Source organism: Pempheris klunzingeri, chromosome 18 (genome assembly GCF_042242105.1).
Source record: "Pempheris klunzingeri isolate RE-2024b chromosome 18, fPemKlu1.hap1, whole genome shotgun sequence".
Classification (NCBI taxonomy): domain Eukaryota; kingdom Metazoa; phylum Chordata; class Actinopteri; order Acropomatiformes; family Pempheridae; genus Pempheris; species Pempheris klunzingeri.
This window is the reverse complement of record NC_092029.1, coordinates 10,526,689-10,546,220: the sequence shown is the minus strand read 5'-3', so window position 1 is coordinate 10,546,220 and position 19,532 is coordinate 10,526,689. Positions and strand designations below refer to the sequence as shown.

General features: G+C 40.3%; 1 protein-coding gene across 1 annotated transcript in view; it reads right to left on the bottom strand.

Annotated features, from left to right (window-relative positions):
- Positions 1-14,531, bottom strand: part of LOC139217514 (steroid hormone receptor ERR2-like) — a 34,253-nt gene extending 19,722 nt beyond the window's left edge. The window contains exons 1-2 of the mRNA XM_070848838.1: positions 14,482-14,531; positions 4,077-4,489 (exon numbers count right to left, since the gene is read on the bottom strand). Of these exons, the coding sequence (XP_070704939.1) occupies positions 4,077-4,489; positions 14,482-14,531 (463 nt within the window). The remainder of the gene's footprint in view (positions 1-4,076; positions 4,490-14,481) is intronic.
- Positions 14,532-19,532: the final 5,001 nt, after the last annotated feature.

Below are 19,532 nucleotides of genomic sequence, written 5' to 3'. Positions count from 1 at the left end.
ATGTGATTCATTCTGTGAGCATCAGCAGTTAGGAATTAGTTTTAAGATAATTGCATGGAAAAGCAGACCTAAAAAAAAATAGTAAACAACAGGCACAGAAAGGCTGTAAAAGACGCGTGCATATACACACAGACAGACACACAGACACACACACAGACACCCACAGACACACACACACACACACCTGTCCCAAGGTGACCCCGTGTGACACTCCTGAAGGAGAGGAGGGTTTAGTGGCATTTTGATGGGACATGTAAAAAGCACCTCCCCGCCCTGGAGTCCCACCCCCATTTTGATTCACAGATAAATTAGCTTCATTAATGCAGAGCGTCCTCTCTGCAACGCTCACCACGACCCCTTCCAGCACATCCTTCTTCACCTAAAGGATGATGGGAAAGCTGCCCTCCCTCAACAACACAAGGGCTAAGAGATGGACGCACAGCCAAGCGCTCTGCATAATGTTCCCCTGTAAAGACCAAGGGCCGCTGTTAGACTAGCCAATCTAAGGCTCCCATATCATGTAGCAAAGCTCGATGTATTATTCAAGTCCGTCTCGACGGTTGTTGGCTCACTATGGAAATATTTCCTATGCAATTTAATCACTCGGGTCCAAAAAAAGCCAGAAATGCAGACTTATTGAATCTGCTGCCATGTAACCGCTGCCTGTTTCTCTCACCAGGTTCCGGTTAACATTTTTTTCTGGGATCATTACACGATCACGTCAAAAGTTGATGTGACCCCAAGAATCCAATGACAAATCCTCTTTCCCAAGTATCCAAATCCCTTGATTGAATGTTTAAACAATGTCCTGTAAGCCCAGAGATGTATTAATGGTACCTAAAAACAGCAAACCAGGTGTTGTCTGTTGCAGACACACACACACACACACACACACACACACACACACACACACACACACACACACACACACACACACACACACACACACACACACACACACACACACACACACACACACACACACACACACACACACACACACACACTCTGTTGGTCAAGGAGAAGGTGCCAAAATTTGTCAGGATCCCTGGCATCGATGGTGCCAGCAGGGTCACATGCACAGTGAGGGGCCTGGGGCACCATGCCAGGATGTTGGCAGAGGCTGCTGCTGGTTTCAGGGTGGGTAAAATCTTTTAAACTGAGAGCCGTTAACAGAGGAAAATACAGTGCAGTGCTCATGTGTAGAAACACATGCTGTGTACCAATTCTATTCTACAGACTAACTGTATACAGCATGTAGGCCTACTATGTACTAACTGTTGTATTATAATGTTATAGCTAAAATATAACAATTCAATGAATTCCAATTTTGTAGCACGTACTGATTCTAAAACAGGTTTTAAATATGTACTGATGTTGTGGCCTACTAGCAAAAAATGATGTGTAATGTGTGTTTTGAAGGACATCAACAACCTGCACCTTCACTTTTTTCTGCTTAATTTCTTTTGTTTGAAATATCTTTCATGAGCTATCTGACTAACAGTGTGACAAAGTGTCCATCAACATTACGGCTGTGTCCTAAATCCCTCCCTATGTAATAACGGTGCACTTCATATCCATCATGCTGTGTGTCCAGATTCCGAGTGTGAAATTCATCCACTATGCAGTGTCCTCATAATTCTACAGAAAAACTTGTATGCGCAGCACTACTTTCTACGCTAACAATACCACAATGCATCTAATTTTACTATTGTGCAACACCACTGGAAACCTGTCAGTGATGACCCAAAATGATAAAGCTTCATACCTGCCTGAAATCTTAATTTACTGCTCACTATACAATAATAAGTAATAGAGTGAACAGTTTTTTAGTATGCATGCTGACTTTTTTCTAACATTTTCTCACCTTGCTTTCATTTTTGCAGATATTATGCAATAGTTCCAAAATAATAGAATACAGAAGATTTTCATCAGTTTAGAAAAGGTCACATTCATTAAATAATTTTATGTTTATTTAAGGAAACATTTTATACCTGTATGGATCAAAAATACCCTGTGTGTGTACGTGTGTATATGTTCATGATTGTGTGTGTACGTGAGGCATGGGCTGGGGGGGACTGCATTAGGGTCCACAATAGTCTTAAATTGCCTACCTCTAAAAGCTCACTGTCGGCATACCCTCTTAGTTAATCAGGTCTTGTGTCCACCTTTATTTCTCAAAGGACATTTCAACCACTCTAATCTCCTTCCTTAACCTCTCTTATTTTCCCTCTAAATTTTGATATATTGTTATGCCATGCTATTATCCACGCACTCATCTCCACTCAAGCTGGACCTCTCCTTGTCCTCCTCCTTATGGAGGCCGGGACCCCCCCTTCCTGATTACCATTCCATTAAGGTGACTTCTCCTTTCAGTGAATGACCATGTCCCCTGTCCCTTGTCCCTCTGCCTTTTATTTGGAGGACTCCTCAGTGTCTCTCTCCCCTTCCTCTGTTATTGGCCCGATAACACGTGCCTGAGCTTCTAATTGGCCCCCCATCTCCTCCCCCTTGGGTGTGGGCTGGAGGGGCCCGAGGGCAAAGAACAGATCCACACCTCCCACCCTTCTTTCTTGACTTTCTCCCAATGAAATGCCTGGTTCTTAATTACAGTCACCCAACACTGATTGTTATTGACTGAAACTCCCGCGGCTCAGGACGAATGACGGACAGATTAGGTTCATTATGGGCCTGTCCTCAGCGAAGGAGAGCAAGAGGAAGAAGAAAAAGAAGAAGAAGGAGAAGATGGGTAGATCTGTGCACACCAACACAAACACTACAGACCATCACTGGGCAGCCTTTAAATGACCAGTAATCAAACTGGTATTTAGATGTGGCTAAACTGCCAAGTTGTGTTAAAACAATTATTTGCATTTTATTTGTGTTTTCAAATATGGGACTTGTAAGTATGTCCCACTCATATGCTTTAAAAAATATTCCTTCGTAAATATCACAACATCCCTTTAACAGACTGACTTCATGCAGTGAGCTGATAGCTTGAATCAGCCACAAAGTAGCTGTTGTCTCTCAAACCATGCCCTTACTAATATGGGGACATTTGAAAATGCATCTTTTACGTCTGCTTCTTCTGTAATTTAAACTTCATTTTTCATTACAAAAAAGGTTCAAAAATGTTCTGCCAAGTTGATAAAGAAACAAAATCTTAAGAAAATGTTGTTGTGTGCTGTCCACTTGTCCGCTTAGCAACAATGTTAACAAGAAGGCTATTTCTTGTTGCCTCCACTTTGCTTTGTGATAACTTATTTTGTATGCCCAGGAAATAACGTTAGATTTGGTTAATGCTGTTCATTAATTCACTATTTATGGAAGACTTAACACATGTCAAGTATTTTGGGCTACAGTGAAACACAGGACGTGATTATAGAGAGCGACAGAGAGCAGTGAATCAACCAGCTAAGTTTATCAAATTAGTCTGAGTTGGTGAATGAAGATCTTTATTGCTTCAATAATTCAGAATTGCTTGGACAGAAAACTTTTCCTTTTTCAAAACGTACATGCCTCAGTGTGGCCAAGGCCTCACTAACCTGCTGTCATGTATACAGACACAAATCCTGCAGATAAAATTCAAAATTCTGCATCTCAGTTTGCAGCATATTATCTCTGTCCAAGTGATTATTCTGGATCAGCTCCCACACATGGCAGAGTCGATGCCAGATGTATGATTCACATGCAAACACATAAAAAAAAAAAATCACAACCCAGAACAGATTTACATTCTGGGCCTAATGCCTGCTGTAGACTCTCGTAATACTACGTCGTATTAGTCCCATAAGAGCGGAGGGTTGGATATAAGCACTGAGGAACACGTGGAACACATGACAACGGATTCCTCATCAGGTCAATATGCTTTTCTAATGATGCCTACGGTTGTGGTAAAGCTCATAAAAAGTATTTAGAATTGTTGTGCAAAAATAGCACTTTTGTACTTTCTTTGCAGAGTATTCAACCACCTGGGACAGTTAAACTTTAGAATGATTATATTTTCTGAGAGTGTACAGACATTGGAGATCAGCTCAAGTGAGCTAATGAAAGCTGGAAGAAGGAGTGGGAAATACCTTGTATCGTCCTTTTGAAAAAGGCTTTGCAGGCCTCACAGGAGGCCACCCCGTAGTGGTACCCTGAGGCGATGTCGCCACACACCAGGCACACCCTCTTGGGAATGGCATTGAGCATGTACTCGCACTTGATTGGTGAGTCGTCCACCACGCCGACAGAGCACTCCTCGTAGCGGCGTAAGCAGGAGGCGCCACCTCCGAGCATGCCAGGGTTGAACATTGGTGGGGAGTCCAGGGCGTGTGAGTGTCTGCTGCCGTTTATGTAGCCCCCACTGGCGTCAGAGTTGCCGCTTGGACTGTGGTGACTTCCAGTGTCTACTAGCGAGGAGGAAGGACTGGAGGGCTCGGTTTTGACGTAAGAACCACAGCTCGAGGATAGGTGTCGGTCCTCAGAGGGCATTCTGGTTAGCAGCCTGGATAAACACACACAGGGCGAGAACTGCAGTCAGTTTTGGTCCTGAAGTAACAGTAAATATCGTGTAAAAGGGAAAAAAGTGGTAATCAAACAGAAACGTATCAAACAGCAGTATTTATCTGTAGCCTTTTTTACCCTTCACAGTTCAGGTATTGAAACATTGTTCTTGACTGATAACTGAACATTCCTAACTGTTTGGGCTCACAGAGTCATAATTTGGTGTTTTTAGAGGGAATGTCCTTAATTTTCTAAATTCGTCATGGATCGTGTCTTTCAATTGAAAAAAAACTGGAGGGACAGGACTTCCAAACAACACCAACGAATCAAAAATAGAGCCTGTATACCTCACATGCAAATAAACACAGATTTTTTTTTAGAGAACTGAGTCACATGAAAGTAGATATACATCAGAAAACTCCAGTATCAAGTAAATTATCACCACTAAAAAGTCTGACATGATGTACTGAGCATTGCTTTCTTCCATCATCACCTGATCATTCTGTGAGAGATTCATCAATTGTGATGGATAGATTATGTTACAGACCAGACCATTTATGTGTTGGAATGCCCAGGTGATATACTACAGTAGCTTATTTCTCTCAGGCACAATGGTAACTAACGACCATGTCAACAGATGCCCCATACATCTTGCAAACAATGCCCACAATTGGTCGGCTGCCAGAAGTAAATGAATGAATGAAACTTCAGAAGGCTGTTAATGGACAGAGAGAGGTGTTACACTCAGCATATGGAGGATCATGGGTAATACATGACCCAATCAATAGTCCCGGTTAGTTTACCAAAGGACGGTGCCGGGTTACGGTGGACTTCAGTGAGAGGTTGGAGAGGCACAGGAAGAGGTGCTGACCTGGGCTTAGGTTCCCGAATCCCAAATTTCATTGTAAAGAAAATTTCATTGCAGAATTAATAGAAAATGTTACTTATGCACTTCTGTCTACATGGCATCTATTCATGTCTTCGAGACGGATTCCTCCTCTGTTGCTCTTCCTGGCATTTCGTCCTTTGTTTTCCCCAAATTAAAGGGATAATTTCCCTTCCGAATTGAGGCTGTAAGTATAGCGGTTGTCCTATGCTGTAGAAATTGTAATTGCTTTTGAGGCATATTTGTGATTTTGGGCTAAATAAAAGATAAATAAAACAAAAAGCAACTATTGAAGTTGCCAGATAATTACTAAGAATGATTAGATGTGAACACAAAAGGTTGCTGGAGGGGTTTTTGCATGTGCTGCATGTGCTGCTAAAACAACTTCAGTTGTATTTTAAAAAGGAAGTCTTTGTCGTGGCAGTTTTTATTTGCAGAGCTTAGAGAGGATACAGATTTATTTATTTGCCATGTAAAGTTTTATGTAAGTTATGCACTTTGCTGAAGAATGTTGTCTCATAAGTCCATGTGGGCGGGGAACTTGTGCATATATAACATAATAAATAATGACAACTACTGCTATTGTTGGACAATAATTTCTCTTCAAGGCAGTATAGCCTCTGTATGGTGTTGTGCTTGCAGTAGCTTCAGTAATATCCTCTCAAACAAAGCATGAAATGAGGCCTGAGTCCGTGTTAGAACTGCTGGCTCTGTCTGTCACAGTTGGTGCTGATCTTATACAACTTCAGCCCCACATGCTTGTGAGTTGTAAATATTGGGTGAGAACAGTGGAAAACAATGTTAAGAATGTCTGAAACTAACGGGGAAGTTAATGCTGACCAGATTCCTCTGAACTTCTGCACTTTTTGGCTGCCAGGGGCTGCCCCTGTTTTCAAATTTGGTGTTGTGGTTAGGAATGTATTTTCCCACTGCTGCCTCTTTGCATAAGTGTTTATATAAAGCCATGAAGTCATCAGGCCCCGACAATATGAAACCTCCCTTTTAACTGCTAACGGGTGGAGGGAGGAGGAGATAGCCTCTACCCCTGGGCCCAGATCAGATCTATTGATCCTTTGCTTCCTTCCTGTTCCAGATGAGGCATGAAAAAATAAACCCTCCTCTTACGGGTCCCAGACATTCCTTATGCATTTTTAATCAGTCAGGACTGTTAACATAGTGCGAGATGGAGCGATACAACATTATGTTAGTCTTCATTCTGAGGCTGTTGTGGTTTATAAAAGATTCACAGGGCTCACGTTAAATCCAGTTAACAATCAGCATGCACCTATAGTCAATTGGAAGGTATATTTTCCCCTATCTGAGGGAATTGGAGAGAGCGGCGTGGTAACAGTTAATACATCATTGCAGCCAGATAGGGGGATTCCCTATGGAATAGTACATTGTGGCATATGTAAAAAGTAGTTCATTCCACACTTAGCACACAGCAACGCTGGGGAGATGTTTTTTGTTAGGTTTAATGGAAATTTCTAATGGGTCCTTTCAAATCTGTCGAAATGAAATAATGGCACGAACCACCAATTCGCGTGGACAGAAATAGCTTCATAGTTTCATAATTTGGTTTTCCCCCTCTTATAATAAAGAGAGAGAGTTTTGTAAGCGCAGCCTGACTCTCCTCAACCTGCCCCACTCTCTTGGCAAAACACACACACGCACACACACGCGCACACAAACGCATTGCACCTAATATCTAATGGGGTAGTGTTTGCTCCGCCGCGCAGAAAAATGGTACAAACCGAGCAGACAAGCAAGACTCATCAGACAGACGTGAAGGTCACCTGTCTTCTCTGCTCTGCTGTTCTTAGAGGCCCAGACGGTCCCACAATGGACGCTGCGAAGCAACAGACACACAGGTTTCAGCCTGTCCTCCACACTAAAAGGAAGAGTGTCTTGACACAACTCCATGCAAAAACTAGAGAACTGTCCATTTTTTATATGACCTGCTATACATGCTCAGATCAGTGACCACTTTTTTTTTTTTTTTTTTTATATATTTTATTTTTATTTTGGAGCCAAAGGGTGGTGAGTGTGAAAATACCCCACCAGGGCAGCTTAAAATGTTAAATGTTTGTGTGTGTATATATTCTGGCATGTCTCCTAATGCTGGCAGTGTTGCAAAATCTCTGCTTCCCAACATAAATCCTGAATCCATCCACCTCTTCCCTAAACCATGAAATCTGTTTTCCAGAATCCCAAATTCTGCACAAACATTTTTTAACCAGCATTAAAACAAAACAAATCAATAATAAAAAAAAACAAACAAACAAAAAATCTTAAATGCACAATGACCTCATGCTATGTTTGGATCGACAAGTGAAGGGTTAAAAACCTGGTTCTCCATATTTTACTATGTATTTTCCCACTAAGGGGAAATATTATTGTTAAGCTTGGGGTTAAGCTTGTAGCAAGGAACGCAGCGTAAATCATGGTGCTGAACACGCAGTCGAACATGGAAGCGCAGAAGGACAGAGGCAAGGAGCCATGCATGAAATTAGTTCATTAATCTTTCTATGATAGGCTGTCCTTGTTTGGGGCAAACTCTATCAGCTTTAAACTGAGTGCCCCTTCCTGCCTGACACATAGATTACACTGTTAGTCCGCGGCCGGGGTGTCTGGGAAATGAATGGTCATGCGAGCGGGAAAATGGGGTAGCGTGTGTCGCCCAAGTGTTAAGTAGTAACAACAACATGCGCGTGACATAGCGTTTGGCACAAATGAAGGTCATCAAAAAAACGTTTGCGTTCCAAAATTTAAATGAATGATTCATACGCTGCTGCGGATAATGTAGTCGTTTTTTAGGGTGAAGACATTTGTCAAAATATATTCTTAAAGCCCATTTCAAGGTAATTTGTTGTTGTTGACTTAGAATCTGCAAGCTGTGCATGTCTTCATCATCTCTGGTTGTCAGCTCAGACCTCGCAGCTTCAGTTAAGTTCAAATACACCTAAATCACAGCCTCTCAGCCATAAGCTTAAATATTACATACAAAATTCTAGTTACTTCCTACCAAATCCTACATTTCTGTACCTTTCGTGATTTTAGGTCAGCTCACCAGAGAGATATGATTCATTTGTCTTTGTCTCAGGACTGTGAAATAATTTACCTCAATCATTAGACATTTAAACAAAAAAACACTTTTTTACTTAGCTTTTTTGAACTGAGGTAACCACATTTTTAAAAATGTTATTCCAGGTCCATTTTATATTTTGTTGAATTCTTTTGTACCTGCTAATATCTCGCATCTTAGGATGTGCACTTATGTGTTAAGTTTCACTCTTTAAAATGTCAGAAAATATTGGAAAATGTCCATCACAAGTTCCTGCTGATGAAGGCCATGGGATATGGTTGAAACATCTAGGAATAAGTAAGTGGACATTTGAATATTTACCTCAGATTTGTGTCCCAAAGGTGGAGAATGAATCTCCACACTACATTTTCACTTTCTTACAAAATCTTTTGTAAGTTTGTAAGTTCCAGCATTACGTTTATACCCCAGTAGATATACTTTGTTTCTGCTTCTCTGTCTCTCTAACACACACACAGACACACACACACGCTCGTACACAGAACTTCCAGCATATGGCCTTTTCAATGTCACTGCCACGAGGAGAGATTGCATAGATTTCCCACATGGATGATGTCTCCTTACCTGGAGTATCAACCCCCATCTACATACACGTCCACCACCTTCAGGAAATTGCTCTCCCTGCAAAGTCAAACACACCCCTAACTGCCTTTTAAAAAGAGACAGAAGAAGGAGGTTATGGGGGAGAAAGAATAAACGAGCAGAGACTTAAGCCGTCATTGGGAATCAGAGGGGGACTCATGAGGGACAGTTACGATATTGATTTCATAAATAAACAGAGATGGCCATCGATCCTAATGTTATTTTGCATTTCAATTACTGCCCAGAAACATAACCTTCAAACGTCTGCTTCTCCACAGTAATAACATCCACTGATAATCACAAGCGAGTCTTGTCCGGCGCAAATTGGCTTTTCTCTCTCTCTCTTCTTTTTTTTTTTCCCTCCAAATGTGTAAATGACACAACTTTGCATTTGCCTAATGGTATTAGGGCATGGGCTGAATTTCAAGTGAGACTCAAGCTGATACAGTAAGCGCTCCGGTCAATTGACACAATGCAAATTAACGTGGTGAAGAGGAATTAAGTTCACAATGTGAGACCTCGTGAAGCTACAATGAGGCCCATTAAATTAAACATGCTGGCTGACCCACACTCCATGATTAGACGCATTGCTTCTTCTTCTTCTGTGCGTGTGTGTGTTAATTTCATTTGATCAATAAAACAAACTCATTCTAACAAGTCCTCTCTGCTGCTTCCACTCAGCAGAGAGACACATTCATGTTTTGATTGAATAGCAGCTGCAAAAGAGCGCCCATCTACATCCTGATGAATTCAGAGTCCTTGACAGGCTGCCTAAAGGATATATCTATATCAAGCAGGGGTCATGACATGTAATGAAGTTATTTCTCCTCTCACGCCGTCACACAGCACCACTCTACCTTAGAGTTGGGCTGTACCCTCGCGTGCAGCAGCCATCGCCATCAATAAACGCATCAATCTGAGCACTTGGAAAAACCGTGAGGAAACACAGAAGTGTTTTGAATCGTTTTTGTCTCGGGTCATTTTTCTTCCTCTTCATGAAAACTCAAAGCAGTGGTAGAAAAAAAAAAAAAGTTGGAGGGAAGCAGCATTTTTTCCCCACAATGTGCTCACAACAGAGCACTGTCCCACCACCTGCTCCCTCCATCCGTCAGTGGGCTTGGTGCGGGTTGGCTTCCTAGTCGATTTGACTGGTCCCATCAGCCAATGTTCAGACTTAAATATGTGATAGATCACATGCCGGTGCGATTATTTTCTTTTTAGCACCAAAACGAACCTTGATCATGTTATTTAAAGTACAGTGAAAGCTGTTTCCATGACTTTGTCCACTCACTAGAGTGATTTCACAGATTGTAAGACTTTCTTCACAAGTAATGTTTTCACTAAGGTTACTAAGATTTCAATTTACCATTTCTGACGTATACAAAAATGCATTTGAAGAACACGCAGAAGTAGCGATAAGACCCGACTTTATCAGTTTCATATCAAATATCTCTTAAATCTTTGTTTCAAACCACAAAAAATGTGGCAGACAAACTTTGAAATCGCTGTCGCCCCCACATATCTCAGTGTGTTCTTTGAGCATTGGATCTATTCTAAAATTCAGTATCATGGCTTTTTTCTTTAGTTAAAACACTCAACTGTGGCACAACACAACACAAAACATGTAAGAAAGCAACTCCAGGAAATATGCACACGCTCTGGTTTGAAATATTCTGCTGTAATATACTAAAGATGATTTTTCAAGATGCATATTTAAATATATTTTCTCTTGATTTAATGTTTAGTGTGCGGCTCATTTGTCAAAAACCAAAAAAAAAGGTTTGTTATATAATAGATATTATCTGCGCTTTTTTCTTCCTTTTAATTGTGTGATTAAGCAGTGAACGCTTTTGACAAGACAAATAGTTAAATCATGAAGTTTTGTCTATTTACATAATTATTAGATTTTAGATAATTTGACCTTAATGACACGGACTGATGGAGAGATTTCTTAGATACATTCTAAACACAATATGACCACGTGCATAACTAGTGTAATAAATGCAGATGCAACACATGAAAAGATGATGTGTTTCTCTTAACAGACACAGTCAGGTGTTTCCATGATATGGCACCGCTAAAATTAGACCCCAGGTCAGTGTGTGATTCTTTGGTCTCATCTGTATGTGCACGCCCGTGTGTGTGAGTGTGTGTGCATACATTTGAGTGCTTGTGGCTATGCATTCCTGTTGGTTTGCTTGTGAAGGGCACCAATGGGAGCAGCAGGTGAAACGAGAGAGAAATGGAGCTGATTTATTAGATCAAACTGAACATAAGCAGTTGAATGTAAAGTGTAAATTGTCAAATCTGCCATGGGTAATGACAATAACAACTTTGACCATTTTCAAATCAACAATTACATCATGTGTCTGTTTCATAATTAAAGATATAAAATTACATTCTGTGCTAAGAAGAGGAGTGTGTACCATCAAAAACACTCAGTCTATGAACATATAGAACCTGAGGAGGCAGATTTCAATAGTAGATGACGAGTTTCATGGAATCTGGTCCAGTTCTTGTTCTTTAATTCACACTTTAAGCTGCACTTTATTTAGATTTTGGTTACACAACAATTCAAATGTAATTAAAAAATTGGTCATGAAACACCAAAACAGTCCTCATGTGGATATTTCATAAAGATTAAATAGCCAATTCTGAACATGGAAATATTTAATGCATATTACTGTTTTTAAATAAATGTACAATTACATTTCTCAATTACTTTTTTCCGCAGCGGAAACACATTGTATAAAACATTGTTATTTTTATCCATTAAAAAGGTTAAAAAACCCCATAAAACTACATTTATAGAGATATACTCTACAGGTCTATTTCTTTCATATCAGTAATGTGAGATGCCTAATAAACTAATATTAGTTTGTTAGTAGAGGAACGTATTTGCCTCTTCAGCAGAGACGTGGCGTGACAGTTGGACACAACAGTCGAGGGCTCTCTCTCACCTCGGGCCAAAAGGTTGGTTGTTGGGCCAAAAGTCCACAGGGGTCAATAAAAGCTTTCCCTAATGGCAAACTGAACTAAGCACAGCTTTAACTGACACTAAAATCACAGATTTAGAGTATGTAACTACATGTACAACTACAATTACTTCCAGGTAGTAAATGCATGCCAGTCTGATTCATAATAATCAAAGGTGAAAACACTTTTTAGAGTCATTTACTGTCCATCGCATACTGTAGCTTCCATTATGATGCTCTTTTATGAGAGAGAACTGCAGTTTTCCTACAGTTTATAGTGATGACAAGCAGTGTTATTTGAAAGCGTTATCATGGTTTGCTCTGCATATATAAAATATAATCATCAACAGTAACAACTCCCTGAGAAAATGCAGAATTAATCCCACAAAGAAGAAGTCATTTATAACCAGTACATGCACGGAGAGTGGTGAGTTTTTGTAAATGACTTTGTGGTGTTTTTGGGGGATGCCAGCGTGTCATAAAAAGTGCCGTCCTATCAAATGGGAGGCACTGTGAAAAAACATTTATATTTATACATTCAGACTGTATGTTTACAGCATACATACATTCATGTATATACATGCATGCACGCATGTAACCAGCTCCTGACTCGACAAAAGCACACATGCATATTTTTGTGTGTGTTCATATAAATGTATTCATGCAAATGCACACGAAAACGAACAAGTCCCACAAACACAGTAGCACACACACACATACAACACACACACTAAGACCTACTAAGGGTCACTATAGGTTAACAGCATTATATTGTTGCCTTTATCTTTTTTCTAATTCAACTTCATCTTAAAAGGTTTTTTTAAACACATAATGAAAAATATGATAACTTCAGCCCACGCATTTTAATTTAATGGATGTGTACTAAATGCAGTTTTACAGATTCTGAAAATTGATGATTGTGCGAAAAAGAGGAGCTCAGGGGTTGTGGGCTTTTTTTTTTTTTCAACTGCACTGCAATATGCACAGGAATTGCAATATTGAATGTCAAAGCCTTAAAAGACAATACATGAAATGGATATATTTAAACACAATATATTGAAATGAAACCCAGGTGTGTTACTTTTAACTGAGATATCAAAACAACTGATAAATTCTCTAGACACTTGTGGTTAAACAATACACTCCTGAATCAGTTCACTGAGAAATGAGAGTGATTAATTTCATTGTAGTAGTTAAATTTAATTCATGTACATGCTCACATTACGTGTATTGCACATTTTAGGCACTGTTGAAACAGTTTAAATAATCAACCTTAAACACTGTTTATTACTTCAGTGCAATTATGTATGCAGGTACAAACCTAAAATATAAAAAACGAATGGAAAAATCAACTGAATATACATTTTTGTTGTATGTCTATAAAACCTACATTCACCTTCAAATAAATGTTATGAATGCCTCCTAATGAAAGCAGTTACTTTTGAATGCAAAAATGTTTGTTGTCATTGTTTTTATTCGTCTGAAGTATCCCTAATCACAGTCCTGTAAAAAGTGCTAAGCAGGTTAAACCTTTCCAATCCCGTACACAGCTTAACATTAAGAGGATCCCAGCTAAGGGTCTCCCGTCACACTTGGTCAAGACAAGAGCGTGTTTCCAGACATGCAATGAGAGCAGTGGTGAGATACTGACGGCTGTTGCTCCATTTGAGATTTGAGTGCTTCCTTGACTCATCTTATCCCATTAATGTAAAATAAACTACTTGATCCCTGTACTTATGAACTAAATCCACAATGAAAATATGCATATGCAAACTGGGCAGAACTTATTTCACTAGAGGTAACACCATTTCTTTAAACATGCTGCCACTTTGAAGATTAAATCCCTCGTTGTCAATATAATTTCAGCTTGACTGAATCATAAGCCCCTAAATTAAGTGAAGAGCAAAACAAACCACATAAAAGTGATCGAAGCTTTAATCATGCACAGGCAAGCGGTTATCTGCCCCCTCAAACATACTCTTATCTGTCTCTCAAGAACACACACTCTCGCACCGACTGGGCGACAGTACAGTCACAGTTTTCCTTCCCTGGGACACTGCCGGACACCTTCTGCCAGAGGATAGTCATCTGGATATCTTCCGCATTAATCTGCCTCTGGCTCTTCCCTGTGGCTGAGGTTAAACCCTGGATCCTGATGCAGAGCTAGACAGCTGTAGGGCAACCGTCCGACCTGGACTCCCTGCGGGCTGCGCTACTGCAGCCTCTACTGATCTCTGCTGAGGCGGAGCTGGGATAATGCGAGGAACTCCCTGGTTTTTGAAACTGTTTACTTACAATGCTAAGATTTATTTTACTTACACGCAGATTTTACTCATAAAAAGTAGAGGCAAAGTAGTTAATGAAATTATGTCATCTAAAATGGAAACAACAGTAGAGATGAAATATAAACAGAGAAGAGGAAAAGATGTGGAAACAGATGCACCTACTGGTTGTGGTAGCAGAGAGGGTCAGGGATGCACAGTTCAGAAACATCCATCAGTCCGCGTTAAGCATTCCAGGTGTTGCAATAAAAAAAGCAGATAAACAAACAGCTGGGGAAAAGCTGGAGGAGGAGATCAGTTCCTAAGTCTCCACATATCTTGGTGAAACGCTGGTCAGGTGTTCCTGGGTGTTGTCTCCCCTCCCTCCCCTGCTCAACATACACAGAAAATAAAAACCTTCTGTCTCGGCCCGACAAACTCCAGTCTGCACAGGTGCTGCACACTCAGACTCAGGAGTGCGTGTGGAGAGAGGAAGACTGGTGGTGATGTAGGAAGGGGAGAGAGGAGGAAGAACCTGAGGTAGAGATGAAGAGAGCAAAGAGGAATTAAGTGTATAGAAAGAGAAGAGAAAGAACAAAGATCAGGGGAGTGATGGATAGAGAGGGAGAGAATAAAAGATAGAGACAGATGGATGAGAGCAGCAGTGGTGAGAGCGCACTCGAGCGAGTTAAAGTCAGTGAAGGGATTGAGTCTCCATTGAAGACATGGGGGCTCTTTAAGAGCAGGGAGGAGTGGTTTGGTGCATATGGAGCAGCTGCCATTGGTTGGCTTCAGGGAGGCTGTCCGGAGAGCAGCCAATTGGGATGAAAGATTACAGAGATGGGACGGGCTAAAGGACGACCAGTCGGTGTCCAGTCATTCACAAGGGAGCGCTGCAAAACACAGAAACACAGGCAGACCCCCCAGAAAGACAGAGAGAGAAAGAAAGCCAGATAGACAGGGAGATAGACAGATAGACAGGCAGACAGATAGATTGAGTGGATGGATGAGGAGTTTCTTTAGAGTGACAGTTGGTGTTTACAGCAGCAATAGTAAACTGAAGTGGACAGTAGTAATTGACAGGCAACAGAAGTAGCAGCATGTTCACTGAAGACGATTTAAACAGGTCTGTTTACTGTGCTTTAAAAGGCTCAGCGCCGACTTACAGAGCTAAACTGTTCCCTTTACTCTTTTATCCTCTCCATCATGGATCTGGCTTTCCACAGCCTGCCCTCCTTTAAAGTAATGGCAGCTGCTTCCCACAGCATTTCACCAGTCACACTTTGAAGAGAGGGCATCTACCAATCCCGAAGGAAACAGGATGCAAGAAACTGAGAGTGATAATGACCCCAGCAGGAATGATAATAATGATGACGACGACAGACAAGTTTGAGTGGATCTTTACCACGTCTGTGTAATGTGGCAGCCATCAGAGGAAAGCCAAAGCCCACCCCCCCTTCCCCTCTATCCCCTCCAACCCACTTCATCAACCCACATTTTCCTGATCGATGCAAAACCCATCACACGCTCTTATTGATCACAGCGTTGCTGTGTCGCCAGAAGCCTCGGGACAGACTCTGTTTCCCAACCGTCTTTTAAATAAAAAGGAATTATAAATTTGAACGTTTTCTTTTCATGTCAGTCCATATCAAAGTCACGGGAGCGATTGCTTTAATAAAGAAGCTGTGCATTCTCAATTAAATTTTTGATCAATATTTTGGCATTTAATGTACTTTCCTGCAGAGGGAAAATCAGGATATTCCCGCTGATCTGATTAAGACATCCAGACGTAATCAATAGCAGAGATATGTTTATGTTTTTAATGAGGCACAGAGAGAAGACACTAATGTTCAGATGACATGTATGATTTCACATTAGGGCTGAATACTGGGGAAGGTAATTAAATGAAAAAATAAATGTGGAAATTTTGTCTTTGCTGTTTTTCTTTTGTTAATTGAATGCATCTTTAACTGGAGAACGCAAAATCAAAATTAAAAATTGACATTCTCATCTATCAGGGTGGTTTTATTCCAGTCTCCTTCACTCCACTCTTGCGTTTGTGCTGCCACTTTTCTGATGGCCATATTGTAAGGCCAAGGCTCATCTGCCTCCCTCCCTCTCGGCCAGCCAGCTTACACAGCGACGGGACACCTGGCTTCATGGCAACTGACAGGAAATCTATTGAGCGCAGTCTGTAATCCCACAATCACGCTATCGCCAAACGAAGAAACAGTAATCCAATCATTAAGTCTGTATTTAAGTAAAACAGATTTTCAGCTCTACCACCATGAGTGTGTCTCCTTAAGCAGATCACAGCGAGTCTGGGATCCAAACACTGTGCATTTTGAGGGAGCAGCTCATGTTTTCATGACAGTTTTGCTCTCATTTGCCGTTTTTCAATCTTGGTGATGTATTCCCCATCTCCAGTGTCTCTGAATGCTGGAATATGGCCTTAATTTACCAGAGAACAGATGGATAGAAAAGGGAATTGGGTTTATTTTTGGACTAAAATTTAGGCTTACATGGTATAAACAACTGAAAATGAGTGCACTCATGAATAAACGCACATAAAACCTAATCGCAATTGACCAAAACATTTCTAAAACACAGATGAGAAACTGTGAGATTTAACTGTTTGTGCCATCAGCAGCGTGTTTCTGAAAAGTGAAGAAGAACAAATCGTTAGCTGTCAATAAATAGTAATTACATATTGTGTAGCACTGAGGGACACAATCTTCCTGTCACACTGGCTGTATGTAATTAAATTCCTGATTCATGAGCAAACTGGTCTTTTATGTGTGACCTTCTGACCTCTCCAAACATTGGGCGCAGCCGTGATGGCTCAGCAGTAAGATTACTGTGTACTCCTTCCTAACTGTGTACTGTATCTCGTGATAATCCAGCATGTCAACTTCTAACAATAAACGGGTTAAACTGAATTAGTTCTGTATATATGTATATATATATATATATACACAATATATAACAGTTTATTTATTAACAACAGTACAAAAGAATGAACTGAGTGAATTACCAGGCAACAGAAAAATAGAAATAGCTTCTATACAAAGAGGACGAGCTGATGGCTGCAAAGTTTTATTTAACAAATAGCTGCCACTTCGCTGGTTTTAATGAATTCATCACATGATCTTACGCTGCTTTCATCAAATTACTGGAAGTTACCAAAAAAAAAAAACAATGAAATGAAAAATGTAGAAGTTATGGGGGATGAAATAAAAGTAAAATAGTAATTTTCTTTCAAATACATTTAGTCAGTGATGGTTCTCTCTTAAAATGATCACAGAAGACACATTATGCAAAATGCTCTCTCTTTCTCTCTCTCTTTGTCTCCTACGTCATCTTTCAGTTAATGTCAGTTAAAACACACTGTTTAGATTTGGCCCCTCTTCTGAGGTCACCTGCAGGAATCTGTTGAACCCGCCCTCTGAAAACCTGAATTCACCTCACTGTCCGCCATTGATCTTATCTCGCTAACGCTAATGTGCAAATTGTTGCAAAACAGCCAGCATTTAATGAAATGAGGAGGATTTAATTTAATTTGAATGGAGTTGTGATGGAAGTGTCCCTACAACGACTGGAAAACTGGAATGTCTGTGAGCACAACTTTTTTTTTTTTTTTACTTATACTGTTTTCTTAATGAGGTACAAGTACAAGATGAAGGATGGATCGATACCAGCTCTCCGTGACCCAAATTCAGACTTAGAAGCTATATGTTTTGCCGCGTTAAGTTATTTTGCTGTTTATTTGCAGGCTAACATGGTTCCACTTCCACAGCCCGCTCAGGCTTGTGGGAGCTGACCAATCACAGCAGACGGGGCTTTTTACGGGAGGTGGGCCTTACATGAGTGTTCAGAAACAGGATGACAAGAGCACTATGCAGTATGACCCTGAAAATCAGCATATTACATCTCCTTTAAATTTTGTTTGGTACTTGAATAGTAACAAGTTATTCAAATCAATTCACGTCACCTTATTTATCTAAAATTATGACTCAACGAACTGCGTTTCCATTCAAATTAAATATTTTCTCCCCAGCTGGAGATATTTATATCTTACCTTGTGAAGGCCCACAAATTGATAGACATAAAACTATAACCAATAGATTGAGATAGTCATGTTCATCGCTGTAATTTAACAATATATTGATACAGAAGAAACTAAAGCAATATGAGGTGCAGAAATAATGACATACAGTGGAATCCAGTAGTTAAACAAAAAAAGATCGTAAGAGCCCGATAATGTTCCTGTGTTGCATCTTCTGGGAAGTAATTTCATTATATAACACCTAAAGCAATATAGAAATGTTATATATAAAAGTGGCAGACATAAGATGGGACTCATCAGAGGTCAATGTGACAGATTATGAATTAAAATTTCCAGGTGCTATTAATTCGTTTTGCTATATTTGGGTGCATCTATTTTTTGATTTACTCTTCAATGATGTTCTTTTGGTTTTCGATGCTGTTGTCAATGTTGCAGGTCTGTCTTTTAACATCTTAATAATTGCTCTCAATTTAACATCAACGTAAGTGTGTGAACAAATTAAATGAAATCAAACATATAGTTGAAGATAGAAATTATATTGTCATATACTTAAAGATGTATAGAATTTGAATACTATTAAGAGTCCATCTACATCAACAAAAATGTGTCTTTATCCAAATCCAGCCCTGCAGCTTGCTAAAACAGACCCTGAATCCCACAAATCCATCATTTGCACATTTCCCTCTCGCTGTCGCGCACTTGTTTGGCTCGTCTGCTGGAGGAGTGTGGAGAGGGATAATTACTATAGCCACAGGGCTGCATTAATCAGCTGGGTGCATTTGTTGGTTTTTATTATGTTACACTCCCCTCTCTGGGCCACGCTGACTGAGCCACCAGGATGAGACAGGGATAGTGGAGGACCACGGTCGCCCCGCTGCCCGTTCACGCTGGGTTAATAAATGCTATTAGCCTCTATCTCTTGCCTCTTAATTTCTCATTTAACTGAGGACAGTTAAAACAAAACTACACGAGCAGTGGTGTTAATCAGGGACTCGTAGCAGGACTCGAATATCTTGATTGAGAGAGCTGGACTCACACAATGAGGGAAAGAAATGTATGCTGGCATCTCTCGCGTTGGGAGTGGACCTATTTTTTCTGTGACTCTGCTTCATTGTGTGAAATATCCATGTGTGCCATGGACACTTGATCATTAATTACAGTGGTGATTTGA